This window comes from Arachis stenosperma, chromosome 3 (genome assembly GCF_014773155.1).
Source record: "Arachis stenosperma cultivar V10309 chromosome 3, arast.V10309.gnm1.PFL2, whole genome shotgun sequence".
In the NCBI taxonomy this organism is placed as follows: Eukaryota; Viridiplantae; Streptophyta; class Magnoliopsida; order Fabales; family Fabaceae; genus Arachis; species Arachis stenosperma.
In genome coordinates, this window is record NC_080379.1 from 31,193,302 (window position 1) to 31,207,218 (window position 13,917).

The 13,917-nt window shown below is 38.2% G+C and overlaps 1 protein-coding gene and 1 non-coding gene across 2 annotated transcripts; one reads left to right on the plus strand and one right to left on the minus strand.

The window, feature by feature from the left end:
• Window positions 1-4,979: 4,979 nt before the first annotated feature.
• LOC130971633 (small nucleolar RNA R71) lies at window positions 4,980-5,087 on the minus strand. The gene has a single exon (XR_009082845.1). It is a non-coding gene; the product is annotated as a small nucleolar RNA R71 (small nucleolar RNA).
• Window positions 5,088-8,939: 3,852 nt separating this feature from the next.
• Window positions 8,940-9,804, plus strand: LOC130965824 (uncharacterized). The gene is made up of 3 exons (XM_057890581.1): window positions 8,940-9,047; window positions 9,157-9,258; window positions 9,358-9,804. Exons 1-3 carry the CDS (start codon window positions 8,940-8,942, stop codon window positions 9,802-9,804), a joined length of 657 nt encoding a protein of 218 aa, XP_057746564.1.
• The last annotated feature ends 4,113 nt before the right edge of the window (window positions 9,805-13,917 follow it).

Genomic DNA, 13,917 nt, shown 5'->3' on the forward strand with positions numbered 1-13,917 from the left:
TTGAGAGAGAGAGGATGTGCTATTTTAATTCAAAAATTTTGATATATTTGTATTAACTAGTCGGCCTAAACTCCACGGACTAGGCTAGTACTCTTTTGGTTATTAGACACACACACACACACACACACACACACACACACACACATCTATATTCCTTGCAATCTTGTATCTTTATCATGTAATATCTTGTGTTTTACACTTTTAGTTATTATGTGAATGCTTTGTGCTTTTCTATCTCTATTTTAAGCTTTAATCTTTTATCAGGCTCCTCGTATTATAATTTCTTTCTATGTATATTAATATATAAGCTTCAGAATTGTCGTGGTACTTTGTTATCCTTTGCTTTACAACATGAGGTAAGGCTCAGGGTAATGGGGTGTTATATTTAGTGGTATCAGAGTGGTTCATCCTCGTGAGCATGAGGGATAGACCGATTGTGCTTCATTGCAAACTCTGGGTCATTTTTCTTTAATGCTACTTAGGTTATATGCTTGATATGCATAGCATGATTGTTTGTGAGTACTTTTGGGATAATTAAAGCATTGGGTTTGAGATATTGATACTGATCACCTTAATATCGATTGTTTAGTGTGGACAAAAAATCCAAATGGCACCTCGTAAACAAGGTCGACCGCGTACATGGGGAGTGAGTGAAGCTAATCCGTCAGTTGACAACCATGCTGAGTTTATGGCAGCAATGACTAACCTAGCCGCTGCGATGCAAGCAAACGCTGTTGCAACTACTCATGCCATAGAGAGAATGGGACATGGAAAGAGAAATGGAAATGGAAAAGGGTCGAGAACAACTTGGCAAGTGCTCCAATGACTCTAGCTGCTTTTCTCAAAGTTAACCCGCCAATTTTCAGAGGCACAAAAAATCCTACTGAAGCTAATAACTGGTTCTGAGCTATGGAACGTGCTCTACAGGCTCAGCATGTCCCAGCTACTCAATTTGTGGAATTCGCGGTTTATCATTTGAAGGGAGAGGCCCATCACTGATGGCAAGGAGAGTGCCAACTACTACAACTTCCAAATGCGGATATCTATTGGAAGGTATTTCAGATGGCCTTTTATAAGAAGTATTTTTTGAAATTAGTAAGGGAGGCTAGAGAGTTGGAGTTTATGTAGCTGAAGTAAGGTTCTATGTCTGTGGCCGAGTATACAAGCAAGTTCGAGGAACTCTGCAGATTTTCGAGGATTTGTCAGGATGTTCCCAAGTCTTACGAAGGATGAAAATGCATCAAATACCAAGGAGGCCTCAAGGATGACATTATGACTGCAGTGGCTCCTTTGGAGATAAGAAGGTCCTTTGAGCTAGTAAACAAGGCGAGGGTTGTAGAGGACTGTGCCAAGAAGATAGCTGTGATGAGAGATAATCATGATGGTACCAACTACTGTCGTCCTGGGGAATACTTTCCACCGAAAGGAAAAACATAACAAATACCTGAGCAATAAGATAGGCCAAAAACCCTTCAAACTCACACCAAAATTTAACACGTACACCTTTTTCAATACCAAAAGAGAGGACATCTTCAAAGATATCCTATGTTTCGAATTGATCAAACCACCGAACAAAGCAGGGAGATACCAAGACCAACGAAATATGGACAAATCCAAATATTGTACCTTTCATAAAAAAATATGGACACACTACAGACAATTGTGTTATAGCAAAAAACCTCCTTAAAAAGTTAGCTCGCCAAGGCTTGCTAGAGAAATACATTGACAGCCGAGGACAACGATGAAATGCAGAAAACTTCGGCCAACACTCCAAAACAAATGACAATCATAGAGACAAAGGAAAAAAAGGTTGACGACAACCCTAACCAACCTCACAAAATTATTAACTGTATTTCTGGTGGCCTCGCAGGTGGAGGATGTAGCAACTTGGCCAGAAAGAGGTCCTATAAGGCCATGATGTCAGTTACTGGCTATGAGCCGACTTCTACCACCAACATAAATGTCCCAGACATCACATTCAGTTCTTTAGATTATAAATGATAGAAAAAATCTGGTCGACTCTGTAGTTGTCTCACTTTAAGCTGGCAAGCCATTGGAGACAAAAGTCCTTATGGACCCAGGCAGCAAGCATATGTACTATTTTATTCTACATACCAAAAAAATGAAGCTAAGTGACAAAGCCTTATAGCCGTCTACTGGAGAACTAGTAGGTTTCTTAGAAGAGAGTATTTTAATCCGAGGTTATATATGGTACAAACAACACTAGGCAATTACCCTAATTGTAAAACTCTAGATATTCAATATTTGGTTGTGGACTGCAAAAGCCCGTACAATATCATTGTGGTCAAAACCTCTTTAAATGCTTTTGGTGCTATTGTTTCCACTTTACATTTGTGTGTTAAGTTTTCTTCACAGGATAATAGAATCGTCACCATTCATGCCGACCAGAAGGAGGCCAGACAATTGATGTGTGAGCATCTTTCCTATCTTTTCCTAGTGAATTTACATTCAAATTGTTGAGTTTAATCAAGAATTAATTATCTTTTAACAACTATGGATGCTACTTTGAGTCGTGTGCAATTCTGTTTATTTCAGTTAGTATTTGGATGGATTTGATGGAGTTTCTGTAGAAAAAGAGAAGAAAGCGAATAATGCTGTCAACCCTGACCTCTCTGCATTCTAACCTGAATAACCTGAGCTACAAAAATCCAAATGATGTGACTCGAGTGGCGTTGAAAATCTAACTTCTAGAGCTTTCCAACGATGTATAATAGTCCATACTTCTTCTCCAGCAACTCAGCAAGGGTGGCGCCTAACTTGGAATTCTCCAAGTTAGGCGCCAAGATAAACAAAATCCATCAAATTGCAAGGTGTTTGAGTGGCGCCTATCTTGGCAAATCCTAAGTTAGGCACCAAGACAAAGAAAGCCTCAAAAGAGTTCGGCCAAGGTGGCGCCTAACTCTAGATTTCTCAAGTTAGGCGCCAGGTGCAATGATCAGACACTAACTGGTTCGGCCAGCATGAAGTTAGGCGCCAACATCAACCACAACAATCAAGGCAATTCGACCACCTCCAAGTTAGGTGCCAACAATAAGAAGCAAAGTGGTCCCCCTTTCATCCATCAAGGCTTGCACGAATATCTCTAGTGATTTTTTATTAAAATTTATTTTATTTAAAAATAGAAAAAGATATTATTTAGTGTTAGAAAATATATTTTACATTAATTAGAATTAGATATAAAAGAGAAAAGAATCAGTCCTTCGGGCTCTCTTATCTCTTATCTCATTCCGCACTTTACAGTTTTTCTGAATCCTAGTTCTCTCTCTGAACCATGAGCAACTAAACCTCCACTGTTAAGGTTAGGAGCTCGGTCAATTGTATAGATTGATACTGTTATTTTTCTATTTTAATTCATGTATTAATTTCTATTTCAAGAATTGTTTTTGTTCTTTAACTTATGAATATGGGTGAAACGAAAGTATGACCCTTCTTCTAATTGAGTTCTTGTATAACTTGGAAAAGTTCTTTACTTGAACAACAGCTTGAAAATAATTTCTCCTAAACTACTAATTATCTGGACTTAACGGGATACGTGACATATAATCCTCTTATATTTGGATAATTAGGGTTTCTGTGGCATATAAACTAGAATTGAACTTCACCCTCTAATTGGAATTAAGTGACCAAGGAATTAGCAGTTGATAAAGGTTAGAGGTGACTAAAAAGGTCTAAGGAATTAGGGTTTAGTCACATATAGTTTGCCATGAATCGAATATTGCATGATTAAAATAGTTAGTAAGAAAAGTCAATCCGGAATATAGATATCTCTGAAGCCTTAACTGCTTTCTCCATATATACTTCACCTCAATTTACTGCTTATTTTCTGATTCTCTAAATTACTGTTTGATGTAATTGAACTCTCAACACTCTTTTCTGTTTGTCTAACTAAGTAAATCACTTAACCATTATTGCTTAGTCCATCAATCCTCGTGGGATAGACCCTCATTCACTTGAGGTACTACTTGGTACGACCCGTTGCACTTGCCGGTTAGTTTGTAGGTTATAAATTCTGCACCAAATTTTTTGTGCCGTTGCCGGGGATTGACTGTGATTGATAACTATTAGTTGTTTGATTACTTAGATTAGGCGTTTTAGCTTTAATTTTATTTATTTTTACCCTTAATTTTCAAAATTTTTAGCTATTATTTTTCCTTAATTTCTGAAATTAAGTTTGGTGTTACCTAGCTATTTTTATTTTAATTTTTCTATTCAAAATTTTCATATAAATTTTCAAAATTTTCATCTTAATTTTATTTATAATTTTCAAATTTTTGCTTTAATTATTTATTTGTTTTATTTTATTTCTTTACACATGTTACCTCACTGGGAATTCTATGCACTCTGGCATAGAAAATCCCACTTTTCTTGTTTTTTGTTTGTTTATGAGCAGGAAGAGGGACAAGGAACCTCTTATAGTTTTTGATCTTGAGCCTGAAAGGACTTTGAGGCGACGCTTGCAACAAGCTAGACTTTACAAGGCTAGTGAAAATCTAAGTGAGACCTTTGACAAGGAAGCTACAGAGTCCACTATGGATCAAAATCATGCTGCTAATGCCAATATGAAAATTTTGAATGAGAATGAACAACCTAGAAGAGTGCTTGGCTCATACACTACTCCCAATGCAAATCTTTATGGAAAAACTATTATGGTGCCTCCTATAGCTGCAAACAACTTTGAACTAAAGCCTCAACTAGTCACCCTTGTGCAACAAAATCGTCAGTATTATAGACTTCCTCATGAAGACCCAAATCAATTTATTTCTAATTTTTTGCAGATTTGTGATACTGTAAAGATGAATAGAGTAAATCCTAAGGTGTACAAACTCATGCTCTTCCCATTTGCTGTGAAGGACAAAGCAAAACTGTGGCTAGATTCTCAACCCAATGAGAGCTTGGACACTTAGGATAAGGTGGTCATTGGATTTCTGACTAATTTTTTCCCACCACAAAAGCTGACTAAGCTAAGCATGGAGGTTCAGACCTTCAGATAGAAAGATGGTGAGGCCCTTTATGAAGCTTGGGAGAGATTCAAGCTACTAACCAAGCAATGCCCTCTGAACATGTTTTCTAAATGGACTCAGCTGGATATATTTTATGAGGATTTATGTGAAATGTCTAAAATGTGTTTAAATAATTCTGCAAGTGGTTCATTGTACATGAAGAAGATACCAGAGGGGACTACTGAGCTTATTGAGTTGGTTGCTAATAACCAATATCTCTACTCATCTAATAGGAATCCTATGAACTCTAGGACTTCTAAGAAGAAAGGTGTTTTGGAAGTAGAGACTTTTGATGCTCTTCTTGCTCAGAACAAAATTTTGTCTCAGCAGATGAATTTGATTTCTCAACAATTGAGTGGGATGTAGGTTTCAGCTATTAATACTCAAAATGTATGTCAAAAGGCTCCTTATGACATGACTGGTAGCTCTATTCAAGGTGAGAATTATGATTAATGTCAATCTTCTTCTGAACAGGTCAACTATATAGGGAATGCTCCTAGAAACCCAAATAATGATCCGTATTACAAGACATTTAATCAGGGATGGAGAAATTATCCAAATTTTGGGTGGAGAGAGCAACCTCAGAGGCCACAAAATTTTAATAACAATTCTCAGGGCGTTTTCCAATAGAATAATTTTTATAATAAAAATAATCGCCAATTTCAGTCTCATCAACAACAACCACCTCAACAGGCAAATTCTCATCCCCAGAAGAACACTGATTTGGAAGCACTACTGAATAGTTTTATGCAGAAAACTAGAGCTTCCCTAAAAAATTTAGAGGTGCAAGTAGACTAGTTGAGCAAGCAAATACCTGAGAGGCCTCCAAGTACATTTTCTGGTGATATAGTGGTGAATTCAAGAGAATACTGCAAGGCCATTCAATTGAAAAGTGGTAAAGTAGCTGGGTCTCAGACTAAGGTCAATGAGGAACTAGTTGAAAAAGAAGCTCCAGAGGAGAAGAAAGAAGAGGTGGAGCACATCCCCCCTAGGCGTGCAAATAACTCATTTCCAGTCTCTCTTGACACTCATCCTACATTGCCAAGGGCTCCTGAGTATAAGCCTAAAATGCCATATCCTCAGAGATTTCAGAAGGCTTCCAAAGACAAGCAATTTTCTATATTTTTAGACGTCTTCAAGAAGCTTCAGATCAATATTCCTTTTGCTGAGACTCTTGAGCAAATGCCTTTCTATGCTAAATTCATGAAAGAACTGTTGACTAACAAGAAAAATTGGAAGGAAAAAGAGACAGTGGTGTTAACTAAGAAATGTAATGCTATTATTCAACATAACCTTTTAGAGAAATTACAGGATCCAGGAAGCTTTGTAATTCCTTGCACCATTGGAGATGTCACTGTTCAGAGAGCTTTGTGTGATCTTGGAGCTAGCATCAACCTCATGCCACTTTCAGTGATGAAAAAGCTCCAAATTGAGGAGGTAAACCTACTCGTATTTTTCTTCAACTTGCTGATCTTTCTATTAAATTTTCTGTGGGGGTTGTTGAGGATTTACTTGTGAAAGTGGGACCATTTATTTTTTCTGCTAATTTTGTTATATTGGATATGGAAGAGGATAAAAAGTCTTCTATTATTCTTGGAAGACCCTTTTTAGCTATAGGTAGAGCTTTGATTGATGTGCAAAAGGGTGAATTAACCCTGAGGGTCAATGAAGAACAAGTGATCCTTAATATCTTTGAAGCCATTAAACACCCTAATGATTCTGAAGGGTGTATGAGAGTTGATGCTGTTGAACCAGTTGTTCAAGAAGTATTAGAAGGTGAGATACTTGATGATATTCTGGATCCTCTCTTTGTGTATGAATTACTTGAGATTGATGATTCACCACCCCAGAAGAACATGGTGAACACACCTAAGGTGGAGGAAGAAGTCCCCAAGCTTGAGCTAAAGCCTTTGCCTCTTTCTTTGAAATATGTGTTCTTAGGTGAAAATGATTCATATCCAGAGATTATTAGCTCTTCATTGAAACCTGGTGAGGAAGAGGCACTGATTATAGTGCTCAAGAGCCATAAAATAGCTCTTAGGTGAACCATTGGTGATTTAAAGGGGATTAATCCAACCAAGTGTATGCACAAGATCCTTCTTGAAGATGATGCTAAACCGGTTGTGCAACCACAAAGGAGACTCAATCCAACTATGAAAGAGGTGGGTCAAAAAGAGGTAATGAAACTATGGGAAGCTGGCATTATACACCCTATTTCTGATAGCCCTTGGGTGAGTCTTATGCAGGTAGTTCCCAAGAAAGGAAGGATGACAGTGATCAAGAATGAAAAGAATGAGCTAATTTCTACAAGGACCGTCACAGGATAGAGAATGTGCATAGACTACAGGAGGCTCAACACTACTACAAGGAAGGATCACTTCTCCCTGCCTTTCATTGATCAGACGCTTGAGAAGTTAGATGGTCATGCTTTTTATTATTTTCTAGATGGATATTCTAAATATAATCAAATTGTAGTGGACCCTCAAGATCAAGAGAAGACGACATTCACAGGTCCTTTTGGAGTATTTGCTTACAGGAGAATGCCATTTGGACTCTGTAATGCCCCAGCAACTTTTCAGAGGTGTATGCTTTTAATTTTTTTTGGATATGGTTGAAAAGTTTATTAAGGTATTTATGGATGACTTTTCTATTTTTAGTAATTCTCTTGAATCCTGCCTTAAGCATTTATCCCTAGTCTTGAAACGGTGCCAAGAATCAAACTTTGTTTTAAATTGGGAGAAATGTCACTTTATGGTCATAGAAGGTATTGTTCTTGGACACCGGATTTCAAGCAAGGGAATTGAGGTTGATAGAGCTAAGGTAGAGGTAATTGAAAAATTATCACCACCAACTAATGTTAAGGCAGTCCGAAGTTTCTTGGGTCATGCACGATTTTACAGAAGATTTATAAAGGATTTTTCTAAAATTGCTAAACCATTGAGCAACCTCTTAGTTGCTAATGTTCCTTTTTTATTTGACACTGAATGTCTGCATACTTTTGAAACTCTAAAAGCAAACCTTATCTCTACTCCCATCATAGCTCTCTCTGACTGGGATTTGCCATTTGAATTAATGTGTGATGCTAGTGATTTTGCTATAGGAGCTATTTTAGGACAGAGGCATGACAAGCTTATACATGTCATTTACTATGCTAGTCGTATGTTAAATGATGCTTAGAAGAATTACAAAACTACAGAAAAAGAATTATTAGCTATTGTGTATGCTATTGATAAGTTTAGGTCCTATTTAATTGGTTCTAAGGTTATTATTTATACTGATCATGCTACTTTGAAGTACCTTCTAACCAAACAGGATTCTAAACCAAGATTAATCATATGGGTGCTACTCCTTCAGGAGTTTGATATTGAGATCAAAGACAAGAAAGGGTCAGAAAATCAAGTAGCTGACCGCCTTTTCAGGATTGAACCTGAGGAGGGCGTGCAACCACCCACAGCTGTGACTGAGACATTCCCAGATGAGAAACTATTCCTCATTCAGCAGGCTCCATGATTTGTAGACATTGAAAATTACAAAGCCATGAATTTCATTCCAAAGGAGTATAGTAAACAACAAGTGAAGAAGCTACTGACTGATGCAAAGTACTACTTTTGGGAGGAACCATACCTTTTTAGAAGATGCTCAGATGGTATAATCTAGAGATGTGTCTTATATGAGGAAACACAGCAGATTCTTTAGCATTGTCATGGCCCTGATTATGGAGGCCATTTTGGTGGTGAAAGGACAACTACAAAGGTCCTTCAGAGCGGTTTTTACTAGCCGACTCTCTTCCGAGACTCAAGAGCATTTGTGAAGAACTGTGACAGATGTGAAAGAGCTAAGAATCTCTCTTCCAACCATGAGATGCCACAGCAGGGAATTCTTGAGATTGAATTTTTTTATGTGTGGGGTATTGACTTTATGGGAGCTTTCCCACCCTCATATTCCAACAACTATATCTTAGTGGCAGTTGATTATGTGTCCAAGTGGGTGGAAGCTGTGGCTCTGCCTATCAATGATGCCAAAGTGGTGATGAGCTTTCTCTAGAGATATTTTCAGCCGGTTTGGTGTCCCAAGGACACCCATTAGTGATGGTGGAAGTCACTTCTATAACAGACAGTTGGACTCACTTCTGTAGAGGTATGGAGTCCGTTATAAAGTGGCGACTCCCTATCACCCTCTGACAAGTGGTCAGGTTGAAGTCTCTAACAGAGAACTCAAGAGGATTCTGGAGAAGACCGTCAGTATCTCAAGGAAGGAATGGTCTAGAAAGCTTGATGATGTTCTCTAGGCATACTGGACAGCTTACAAGACTCCTATTGGCATGTCCCCTTATCAGTTGGTCTATGATAAAGCCTGTCACTTACCAGTTGAGCTGGAGTATAGAGCTTACTGGGCAATCAAGTTTCTGAACTTTGATGCTCAAGTTGCAAGAATAAAGAGAATGCTTCAGTTGAATGAGCTTGATGGATTCAGATATTTAGCCTATGAGAATGCCAAGCTATATAAGGAGAGAACTAAAATATGTCATGACAAAAAGATTGCCATCAGAGTCTTTGAGCCAGGTCAGAGAGTGCTCCTGTTCAATTCAAGGCTCAAACTCTTTTTCGGGAAGCTGAAATCCCGATGGTCAGGACCGTTTGTGGTTATCAAGGCATCACCGTATGGTCATGTGGAAATTCAGGAGGAGAATTTTAATAGAAAGTTAACAGTTAATGGCCAGAGGTTGAAGCATTATCTTGGAGGCAAGATTGATCGCCAAAGGTCCGCTCATCTACTGAACTAGTAGAACTAACTGTCAAGCTAATGATGTTAAAGAAACGCTTGTCGGGAGGCAACCCAATTTTTTCGTATCCTTTAGTTTGATTTCTGTTGTTTTTATTCTGTTATTTGTTTGATTTTATTTGAGTTTTTACTTTTTTTCCCTTTGTTTTACATGCTTGTGGATCATCCAGAGTAATTAGAACAGAAACATGTACCTAAAGATAGATTTTCGGACACCCTGGAGTATATTGATTTGGATTGGGTGACGCCTAACTTGAAAATTTCAAGTTAGGTGTCAATGCTACGTACAAGATTTGTGTCACTCTCGGGAAGCGTGGCGCCTAACTCCAAAATCTTAAGTTAGGCGCCACACCAAGCATTGAAATTCCATTCCATTCGGTCATCTTAAAGTTAGGCGCACCAAATAGTGAAGTTAGGTACCATGGTTGAGGGTCCAAGGGAAGTTAGGCGTAGGAACTTGAAGTTAGGCGCGGAGGCATTTGATGCATTCGGGAGCTCTCAAGTTAGACGCCAGTCCCCACAAGTTAGGCGCCAGTGAAGGGGGCTTTGCCAAGTTAAGCATTGAGTAAGGGAATGGCATCAAGTTAGGCGCCGTGGGTTGAAGTTAGGCGCCAGAAAGGTGCCCCCAACAAGCAAGTTAGGCGCCAGCCTCTACTGTAATAGGCCAGACCACACGCTAGCACGATATTGTCTGCTTTGGCACATAAGGCCTCACGGTTTTGCCTTTGACAATAGGGAAGATAGCCGAAGCCCCCCACACTCACTCGTCAAAATGCGTCATGCTAGGGAGAGGTCTCCACACCCTTATAAGGCATGCTTCGTTCTCCTCCCCAACCGATGTGGGACCTTACAATCCACACCCCTAAGGGATCCCAGTGCCCTCGCTGGCACATCGATCCGGGCTACGACTCTGATACCATCTGTAATAGCCCAGACCACTTGCTAGAACGATATTGTCCGCTTTGGCACACAAGGCCTCACGGTTTTGCCTTTGACGATAGAGATGATAGCCGAAGCCCACCACACTCACTCGTCAAAACGTGTCATGCTAGGAAGAGGTATCCACACCCTTATAAGGCATGCTTCGTTCCCCTCCCCAACCGATGTGAGACCTTACACCTACTTTGTCTCATTCAATGGTCCAATTTAATACAAGAATCCTATCAATTCCAAACCATATCATTTAGCCTGATTTGATTCAACACAAAACCCTTCCCCCTAAGATTTGATTCTAATAACCACTTCCTGATTCCACTTTCTTTTATTCCATTCGAATAATCCCCTTTGACCAAATACAACACCTGGATATGATCATACCCCCTTCCAACTTCCCTTAACCCAACCTTCACCCCCTTCCTAACACATTCTGACCCTTCCACCAACCCCATTTTGTCCATCCCCTCTTCTTTTCTTCATCCTTTTCTGTTTTCTTTAGTGAAAAAAAGAAAATTTTAGCATTAATTTTTATTTTTATTTTTATTTTCCTCTTTTTCACTTTCTTCTTTTACTCTCCTCTATCTTCCCCTTTGTATTCTTCTAATTTGCTCGGGGACGAGAAAAAGTTTTAAGTTTGGTGTTATCGCTTTGCTTGTGGCTTTTCTGTTTATTTTAATGGTACCAAAGGGAAGCGAATCATCTTCACAGAGGAGCACAGCCTGAAAAATGAGACGACCACTAGGATAATTGAGGTGGTTGAGTTTCTTTCATTCTATATTTTCTCCCGTTCTTATTATGTTATATTCCTGTTTTCTGCTATTTTACTTGGTTTCTGCATGATCCTTTGTTATTTCAATTCCTAGGTTCTAGTTTGATTTGCTATTTTATTACTTTTATTTGATTTTAGTTCTAAAAGTTGTCTCATGTATCGTTCACTGAGCTTGAATTCAAAAGAAAAAGAAAAAGAAGTGATGTATTGCATGCGAAATAGAGTTTATATCAAGGAGCAGTCTTATTTATTTAAAAGTGGTGATATTATTTGTGATTCTGAATGCATGACATGAACCATGCATATTTGAATTTGAATAGAAGAATGTTGATGTATAAGAAACAGCAATTTATAAAACTATTATGAATTCTCTGAAGTAAATGAATGCTTAATCCTTGAAGCAAAAGAAACAGCAAAAAGAAAAATAATAGCAAGGTCCAAGGCTCTGAGCATCAATGACTAGGGAGGTCAGACATGATTAAAAGCTCAAAGAGTTGTTTCCCTAGTCATATGCTTGTGGTGTAAATGTGTCAAGTAATCTTTGAGACAAAACACTAAGATTCGAGATCAAATGCAATTAACAAAGTTTGCCAAAGGCTTTGAGCACCACTGTCTGGGAGTAACTGAAAGAAAAATTAGAACTTAAAGAGAGTTTCCCAGTTAAGTGCTTGTAGTGTTTCTGTGTCAAGTAACCCTTGAGACAAAACATTTAAAGTCACGGCTAGACTCAGGGTGCAATGCACCAAAGAAAAGAGAATTAAGGAAAACTTGTTGTGTTCAAGGATTAAACTGAAGTACAAAAGATCTGAGAGTTCATAATATTATTCGGATTCTAATTCTGAATGACAGGGACATTCTTTTGATTCATAGGAGAGTGAGATGCCAAAAACTATTCAGTATTGCAATAGGTAAACCCCACTTCAAGAAGAGACATGAGCCAAATCAAACCCTCACTTCTCATGCAAATTTACATCTGAAACCTGTATCAATTTTGGTTGCTTGAGGACAAGCAACAATTCAAGTTTGGTGTTGTGATGCGTGAGCATCTTTCCTATCTTTTCCTATTGAATTTGCATTCAAATTGTTGAGTTTAATCAAGAATTAATTATCCTTTAGCCACTATAGATGCTACTTTGAGTCATGTGCAATTTTGTTTATTTCAGGTAGCAGTTAGATGGATTTGATGGAGTTTCTGTAGAAAAAGAGAAGAAAGTGAATGATGCTGTCAATCCTGATCTCTCTGCACTATAACCTAAATACCTCGAGCTACAGAGGTCCAATTGATGTGATTCTAGTGGCGTTGGAAAGCTAACTTTCAGAGCTTTTCAATGATGTATAATAGTCCATACTTCTTCTCCAGCAACTCAGCAAGGGTGGCGCCTAACTTAGGATTCTCCAAGCTAGGCGCCAAGATAAACAAAATCCATCAAATTGCAAGTTGTTTGAGTGGCGCCTAACTTGGGATTAGAAAAGTCTCAAAAGAGTTCGACCAAGGTGGCGCCTAACTTGAGGCCAGGTGCAATGATCACACATTAACTGGTTCGGCCAGCATGAAGTTAGGCGCCACTCTCAACCAAGTTAAGCGCCCACATCAACCACAACAATCAAGGCAATTCGGCCACCTCCAAGTTAGGCGCCAACAATAAGAAGCAAAGTGGTCCCCCTTTCATTCATCAATGCTTGCACGAAGATCTCTAGTAATTTTTTATTAAACTTTATTTTATTTAAAAATAAGAAAAGATATTATTTAGTTTTAGAAAATATATTTTATATTAATTAGGATTAGATATAAAAGGGAAAAGAATCAGCCCTTCAGGCTCTCTTCTCTCTTACCTCATTTCGCACTTTACAGTTTTTCTGAATCCTAGTTCTCTCTCTGAACCATGATCAACTAAACCTCCACTGTTAAGGTTATGAGCTCTGTCTATTGTATAGATTGATACTATTACTTTTCTATTTTAATTCATGTATTGATTTCTATTTCAAGAATTATTTTCATTCTTTATCTTATGAATCTGGGTGGAACGAAAGCATGACCCTTGTTCTAATTGAGTTCTTGTATAACTTGGAAAAACTCTTTACTTGAACAGCAGCATGAAAACAATTTCTCCTAAACTACTAATTATCTGGACTTAACGGGATACGTGACATATAATCCTCTTATATTTGGGTAATTAGGGTTTCTGTGGCCTATAAACTAGAATTGAACTTCACCCTCTAATTGAAATTAAGTGACCAAGGAATTGGCAGTTGATGAAGGTTAGAGGAGACTAAAAAGGTCTAAGGAATTAGGGTTTAGCCACATATAGTTTGCCATGAATCGAATCTTGCATGATTAAAATAGTTAGTAAGAAAAGTCAACCTGGAAGATAGATATATCTGAAGTCTTAACTGCTTTCTCCATATATA